General features: G+C 40.6%; 3 protein-coding genes across 3 annotated transcripts; all 3 read left to right on the top strand.

Moving 5' to 3' along the window:
• The first annotated feature begins 129 nt into the window (after positions 1 to 129).
• On the top strand, positions 130 to 2,018 carry LOC111595917 (zinc finger protein weckle-like). The gene is made up of 4 exons (XM_023309868.2): positions 130 to 316; positions 370 to 1,491; positions 1,554 to 1,900; positions 1,958 to 2,018. The coding sequence occupies exons 1-4, from the start codon at positions 179 to 181 to the stop codon at positions 2,016 to 2,018; spliced, it is 1,668 nt and encodes a 555-aa protein (XP_023165636.1). The 5' UTR covers positions 130 to 178.
• A 104-nt stretch (positions 2,019 to 2,122) lies between these two features.
• Positions 2,123 to 4,051, top strand: LOC111595909 (zinc finger protein weckle-like). The gene is made up of 3 exons (XM_023309852.2): positions 2,123 to 2,348; positions 2,414 to 3,840; positions 3,902 to 4,051. Exons 1-3 carry the CDS (start codon positions 2,205 to 2,207, stop codon positions 3,933 to 3,935), a joined length of 1,605 nt encoding a protein of 534 aa, XP_023165620.2. The 5' UTR covers positions 2,123 to 2,204; the 3' UTR covers positions 3,936 to 4,051.
• Positions 4,052 to 4,266: 215 nt separating this feature from the next.
• On the top strand, positions 4,267 to 6,333 carry LOC111595908 (zinc finger protein weckle). The gene is made up of 4 exons (XM_023309851.2): positions 4,267 to 4,566; positions 4,626 to 5,651; positions 5,715 to 6,064; positions 6,125 to 6,333. The coding sequence occupies exons 1-4, from the start codon at positions 4,375 to 4,377 to the stop codon at positions 6,285 to 6,287; spliced, it is 1,731 nt and encodes a 576-aa protein (XP_023165619.2). The 5' UTR covers positions 4,267 to 4,374; the 3' UTR covers positions 6,288 to 6,333.
• Positions 6,334 to 6,898: the final 565 nt, after the last annotated feature.

The following is a 6,898-nucleotide window of genomic DNA, read 5'->3' as shown; positions in this document are numbered from 1 at the left end:
TCGATACCCGATAAAAATGCTACGCGGCAGCCCTGGTTTCGAAAGTGCGGTCACACTAACAGCTGCTACGACGCTATGGTTAGTCAAATACCAACCATGTCTGGTCACTCTACTTTATAGAAATGAAAATATACATTAAAGTTATATTTTGCGCGCATTTATTAATTTATGCAAAACTATGACAAAAATAAAAAACATAAATACGCAACGGTATTGGTTGGATTGGTGTCGCCTGTGTGCCAACGACAATGCGTCTGTCAATGTGCGCCAAAAAGATGTCTATATGAGAATTATTAGCAAATGTTTTGATATCGAAGTGAGCTATTTCAATATAAAAATATAAAATCGTTTTTTAAATCTGCAATATAGATAGGTTACGAGGAGCCCGAGCTGGGTGGAATGTTATGTAGCGATTGCTATGGCATTGTCGGCGAACTGGTTAACTTTATGGAAAACGTAAACAAGGTGCAGCCCATCTTCGAGCTATTACGCCACACAGAGCCAAACGAACAGCTCGATGTCTTCGCCTTGAGACAACAATATGGGCTACAGGATAGAGGCTCTGAGGGTGCTTACAAAACAGAACCGGCTGATGCTGAGAGCAGTCGAGAAAACAGCTTGGAGCGCGAGAGGCATATATATTTTCAAGAAGTTGATAACAATAATCAATTGGACTTAACTCTGTCCCCAACTCCAATTCCAGTTAAAAGAAAGCGTGGACGTCCTAAGGGCTCTAAAAAAATATTACCCATCGAATCATGCGAGCAACCGCAAGTAGAAATGGCAAGTTTAAAATTAGAAGCATCCATTGATTTGGATGAGGACTTGTCAAGCACCTATGAAAGCGTGGACCAAGCACTAATGCCAAATCATATTTGGCTTGAGGATTGTCACCTGGAAGAGAAGAGCAAAACATTGAATGGTGCAGTAAAAAGAAAGCGTGGACGTCCCAAGCTATCGGTTAAAATGGAACTACTCGAGGAGTGGAAAGAATCAGGTGACCACAATCCGCCATCACCAAATTCAATAGCAGAACCACAGAAGAAGGATGAGCTGTTCACGTCCGATCAAAGTACCATTAAAAGAAAACGCGGACGTCCCAGAAAGCAAAATCAAGTAAATGGCATGATTGACGTGCACGACGAAAGCCTTTCTAAATGTAAAAATGTAGCGCTAGCTCGACTCTTATTCGCTTCTCCAGGACCCGAAGCTGAAGGAGATACATCTGTTAAATTTAATCCTAATGTAAATCAATTTAAGAAATATGCAGTTACGTGCAACATGTGCCACAAGGAGCTATCATCGGAGATTGGACTTAAGTATCATATAGAGCGTGTGCATATGAAAAAGAAGCCTTTTGTATGCGATGTCTGCGGAAAGCGAGTACGTACGGTTTCAGAGCTAAAAGAGCACATGCTGGTCCACACAGACGATCGGCCATTTGTCTGTCCAATCTGCAACGCAGCCTTTAAAAATAGAAAGCGTCTCAACGTAAATAGAAGATTTGTAATTATTTTTATACATATATTTATATATACGTTCTTAATTACCAGATCCATAATCAAACACACGGCGAGCCCAGCTATGAGTGTGAAATCTGTGGCAAGAAATTACAAACGCGTGCCATTTGGAATAAGCATAAAAATGTTCACACGAACGAACGACGATTTAAATGCAGTATTTGTGGCACTGCGACTAAGAATTCAACGGCCTTAAAGATTCATTTGCTGAGTCACACAGGATTGCGGCCATATAGCTGCAAGTATTGCAACAAGGACTTTGCCAGCGGCGCCAATTGCAGGGATCATAAGATTAGGAAACACCCACTTGAATATGAGCAAGATGCTGACAAATCGTGTCGAATACAAAGTGTGCCTACCCTAGATGAGCTGCGTGCCTTGTAAGAGATTACTTAGCTAATTTAGAAACAGTTAACAAATTTGATATTTAATTACAGAGCTGCGGGCATGGAGAAAGGAGAACGGTTGCGTAAACCCAAAACTATGAAAATTGAATAAAAACAAACGTTTTAAAAGACTTAAAAATTTGCATTTTGAATTAAATATAAAAAATACCAAAACAATCAAATAAATTGGTATGTGCTTATATGGTCACTCTAATTTGGTGTTTACCTATTTTTGTAGCCAAAACATGTCCAGAATACAAACAAATTGTTTATAGACATTAAAGTCAGTAAAGCTGCGATGGGTGATGGTCACTGGCTGAATTGGTGTCGTCTCTGCGCCAAAGACGACGTACGCGGCAACGTCAAGATTTACACAAGCGCTAATGAGACCACCTGGAATAGTGTCCTGGTTATGGCCATTAGAAAATATTTTGATGTTCATGTAAGTTACAATACCGAATGAAGTGCTTTATGTATAGGATTATTTTCAAATTATTTTCAAATTAGATGCAACTGGAGGATGAACTGGGCGGAGTGCTTTGCAAAGAGTGTTATACTCTGATTAGTGAGCTAATTGACTTTGCTGAGCATGTCACCAAGGTTCAGGCCATCTTTGAAGTGTTACGGCGCTCCGAGCCCAATAAAGAGCTCGACATGGAAGCGCTACGTCAGCAGTATGGACTGCGTGAAGGCGACTGGACGCACATCATCAAACCGGTGTCAGAACTTGAGAACAATATGGCAAAACAAATTATTGTCGAGGAAAAACCACTTGCGGCAGAGCTGCCAAAACAGGAATTTATAGACTTAGGCGTCGGCTTGGCGGATGAAACGCCAAAACCATTGTCAAACGATGATGAAATGGTCGTCAATCATTTACCCATCGAAGAAATTTTAGTTGCTGACTGGGATGTCAACGTAGATGGCCAAAATAACCCCATAAAGCCTCGCGCTCGACGAAAAATTACCAAAATGCAAAAAATTGAACCTCCTACTAAAACAATGAAGAAAAGAAAAGTCAAATTTAAAGAGAAGACGGAAACCTTACAAAAAACTGTGAGCATTGAAGACATAGTCAAGGTACCACCAGTTCTACCGGACAATACTAAGGATCGGCGTTCTTGCAGTGCTGAAGCAGACGTGGAGCTTCATTCCGAATCTGGAATTACTTCTGCAGATGCAGAACAGCAATTTGAAGATTTACCCAACAGCGAAACGGTGGATATTGATGAGATTCCCTGTAAGCGCAGAAATATGAAGTGCAATTGGTGTGGCAAAATATATCACAATCCAGCCTCTTATCAGAAGCATTTAAGAGTGGCGTGTCGCAAGATCAAGCAGCGCACAAAGATGGATAAGAACACATACTGCGAGCTCTGCAATAAGACGCTATCGTCGGCTGCAGCACTGAAGCTACACCGGGAGGGCATGCACGAAAATGCAAAGCCCTATGTGTGTGACCACTGTGGAAAGCAATTGAAAACTATTACGGCCCTTAATGAGCACAAGCTAGTTCATACGGAGGATCGTCCATTTAGCTGTTCGATATGTAAGTCGGGCTTCAAGAACAGAGCACGACTGAAGGTTCATTACCAAATCCACGAGGAGCCCAACTACATATGCAACATTTGTGGCAAGAAGCTTCAGACACGCCGCACCTGGAACATGCACAAATTGGTGCACAGTGAGGAGCGTAAATTCAAATGTGATGTGTGTGGTGCTCTCTTCAAACGCTCCAAGACCCTCAAAACCCACTTGCTAAGCCACACCGGATTGCGGCCCTACGTTTGCAGTTATTGTGGCCAAACATTTGCTTGCAATGCCAATTGTCGCGCTCACAAACTAAAGAAGCATCCTCAGGAGCTAACGAAGGAAGAAGGGGAAAGTATGTCCTCACGGCTCAGTGTGCCTACGCTGGAAGAGCTACGTGTCATGTAAGTTCCCATACGTAGTATCAACAAAAATATAAACAGTAAAACACAATTTTTTTTATAGGTCACAAAAAATACCCAAAGTGGAAATCGCATAGCCAATACTCGTATTCGTCTAAATTTAATATTACATTAAACTATAAATCGATTAGTCATTACATATTAATTTAAGAACTACATACATATGAACGAACATAAATTAATTATTAAATATCAAATATGAAAATATTAAAAATTAGGTGAAGTTAAAAACTACCAACTATAAGTCACTAAGATAAGCATTGTTAAAATAATTATTACTATTATTTAATATTTAAAAAATATTTCAAAAACCTTCACATTATAAGATTACTGAAAATAAAAACTAATCTAAATAACAAAATTTCATTTTGCATTTCGATAACAGAAACGGCTGGCGATAAATACTTTGACAGTGAGTGTAGCGATTTCGAATATCGACTATCGAGGACTATCGAATGCAAGCACAACAAAGTGATTTGTTTATTAAAATACCTTCATTTTATTTAAACTTCAATAATGACGGGTAGCAGTGCTGTTAGAGATGCCGCTAATGCGTCCCTAACGAGCACAGACGCATTTAGTTGGCATCGCTGGTGTCGGCTCTGCGCCAAAGAGCATCCGGACAACGTAAATGTGTACTTCCGCAACGATGATCAGACGTGGACAAGCGTGCTGGCCGTGGCTATTGGTAAATATTTTTGGGTTAACGTAAGTCTTGGCCATTTTATGCACTATCACAACATCGCTAATCGCCTGCAATTTATCAGATCAAAATGGAGGATGAGCTGAGCAACGCCTTATGCAAAGAATGCTACACGCTGGTAGAGGACCTAATCGAATTTTCCGATCGTGTGAGTCGTGTTCAAACCCTTTTCAGCAGATTGCAGCAGGCCGGGTCACAGAGCACTTTAAACTATAGTGAATTACGCAAAGAATGTGGCCTGCAAGCAGAGGACTGGAAACATATAGTTTCGAAGGAGTCTACGATTAAAAAGACTGAAGCAGATGCAATTGAATACATTGTCGATGAAATGGTCGAGTCAATTGATGAAGCTGCCGAAATAATGAACGAGATCGAAGAATCGGAAGAGTATCCTGAGAATGATGACGACAATACCTACGAAACATACGCCGAACCCACTGAACAAGAGGAGAACGTGGAGAAAGAATACGTAGAAGCAGAATTAATCACAGACAGTGCGTATGTTGAACAAGAGGATCAAAGAGATGAGGAACAGTCAGTGCCGGAGCCTAAGTCTAATACAGACTATACTGACACAATTGCCACAACATCGACAAATGAAGATTTACAGAAAGGTACCGAGGCAGTCTCTGATACCATATCGGAGCACGAGGATGCAGATAGTGAACACAATCAATTCAAATGCACATCATGTAGCAAAGGCTATAAGAATCAATTGGCTTTCAAGCGACATATGGCCGTGATTCATGGCTTGGTGCCTACAGATAAACATAACCTTGAATGCAAGCGATGTCATACCTTCTTTGCAACAGAAACTCAATTAACTGCCCATTATCGTACTCATTTGCATGCTAAGGACAAGACGGAAAATACATGTGCCTACTGCCCTAAGTTCTTCACAACAGCCGGAGCTCTCAAGCGGCACGTAACGTGCATCCATGAGAATGTTAAGCCATACATCTGTGACTGCTGCGGCAAAGGCATGAAGACCCTCACTGCCCTCAACGAGCACAAACTGGTGCATACGGATGAGTGTCCTTTCGAATGTCCGATTTGTTTTAGGCGCTTCAAAAACAAGGCCAGGCTTAAGGTGAGCGTCGATTTACTTTCCATGTGTCATATACCTATGCTTACTGATCCACTTTGCTTTTAGATACACTCCGACACGCATACGAATAACAACTACGTGTGTAATATCTGCGGCTTAAAGCTAAATACTCGTCGCACACTAAATATGCACCAGTTGGTTCACACGGATGCCAAACAGTACAAATGTGATGTATGCGGTGCTGCATTTAAGCGTGGCAAAACGTTGAAGGCGCATCTGATACTCCATACGGGCATTAGACCTTACAAGTGCAACTTTTGTGGCAAGGACTTTTCGAATGGCTCCAATTGTCGCATGCACAAGCGCAAAACGCATCCCAAAGAGCTGGCTGAAGAAGAGGCACGAGGTGTAATGCGTTCGACACTGCTGCCCATGATTACGGAGCTGACCGAAGCGTAAGTTGGCAGACTATTAAATTACCTAAACTTAATATATTTCATTTCCATAATCCACAGATCCAAACGCGTGAAAAAACCGGCTAAAGCAGGCACAGCAGTCATGCGTATAAGAGTCACAGAGGACACGACAGATCCAACAAATGAAAACATGTCCGACGATGAACTGGCAGCGGAGGCCGATAATGAGATGTTATACGAGATTGTGGAGGAGTGCCCTTAAGTGGTGCATTTGTATTTCAATAAAGAGTCCAATTACTTCAATTTGTTTGGTATATTCACATATACAGTAGACTTTATTCACAAATGTAGCTTAGATACTAGAATATGGAAATTAGAAAATCTTCCGGGTGGTTGTATCGATCCTAAATGCTGCTAGGGATGCTAAAAAATTAGCCAACCGCGAGCCGAAACAGATTTGGCTAAATTGCCGACATATAAATCACAAGAGAATTAACGAACGAATTTCGAAACAATAAATAACAAAGATTTTTGTAGACGTAATAACAAATAAAAAAATAATGAATAAGTCACAATCAGATCTATCGTCGTAATTGAAAAAGAACAATAGAGATTGCGACAATCCGTTTGAGTAATAAAAGTGGCAAAACTTTGGAATGTTTAGATCAGCGCAGCAGAGGAATACTTAAGAGCTGTGCTTTAACGTCATATTTAAAAAACCTTTACAAGTGCAAACTTTTCACCTACCTGGACCCAATTCGAATATAACGTTTCAGCATTTCCTTAGTAAAGATCACATATGGGGATAAAATACAATTATAACTATACATAAAAAATTAATATAGATAATACAACTAAAGCTTACAGTTAGAT

This window comes from Drosophila hydei, unplaced genomic scaffold (genome assembly GCF_003285905.1).
Source record: "Drosophila hydei strain 15085-1641.00,03,60 unplaced genomic scaffold, DhydRS2 tig00008119-arrow-pilon, whole genome shotgun sequence".
NCBI lineage: Eukaryota > Metazoa > Arthropoda > Insecta > Diptera > Drosophilidae > Drosophila > Drosophila hydei.
Note: the sequence above shows the minus strand (reverse complement) of the source record. Positions and strands in the feature narration are given on the sequence as shown.

Excerpts from the sequence above, each read along its gene's own strand:
- LOC111595917 (XM_023309868.2), top strand. The coding sequence starts at position 179 with ATGACAAAAATAAAAAACATAAATACGCAACGGTATTGGTTGGATTGG. Across the intron at positions 1,492-1,553 it reads AAAATAGAAAGCGTCTCAAC|ATCCATAATCAAACACACGG; the intron begins GTAAATAGAAGA and ends CTTAATTACCAG. Across the intron at positions 1,901-1,957 it reads CTAGATGAGCTGCGTGCCTT|AGCTGCGGGCATGGAGAAAG; the intron begins GTAAGAGATTAC and ends ATTTAATTACAG.
- LOC111595909 (XM_023309852.2), top strand. The coding sequence starts at position 2,205 with ATGGGTGATGGTCACTGGCTGAATTGGTGTCGTCTCTGCGCCAAAGAC. Across the intron at positions 2,349-2,413 it reads GAAAATATTTTGATGTTCAT|ATGCAACTGGAGGATGAACT; the intron begins GTAAGTTACAAT and ends TTTTCAAATTAG. Across the intron at positions 3,841-3,901 it reads CTGGAAGAGCTACGTGTCAT|GTCACAAAAAATACCCAAAG; the intron begins GTAAGTTCCCAT and ends TTTTTTTTATAG.
- LOC111595908 (XM_023309851.2), top strand. The coding sequence starts at position 4,375 with ATGACGGGTAGCAGTGCTGTTAGAGATGCCGCTAATGCGTCCCTAACG. Across the intron at positions 4,567-4,625 it reads GTAAATATTTTTGGGTTAAC|ATCAAAATGGAGGATGAGCT; the intron begins GTAAGTCTTGGC and ends GCAATTTATCAG. Across the intron at positions 6,065-6,124 it reads ATTACGGAGCTGACCGAAGC|ATCCAAACGCGTGAAAAAAC; the intron begins GTAAGTTGGCAG and ends CATAATCCACAG.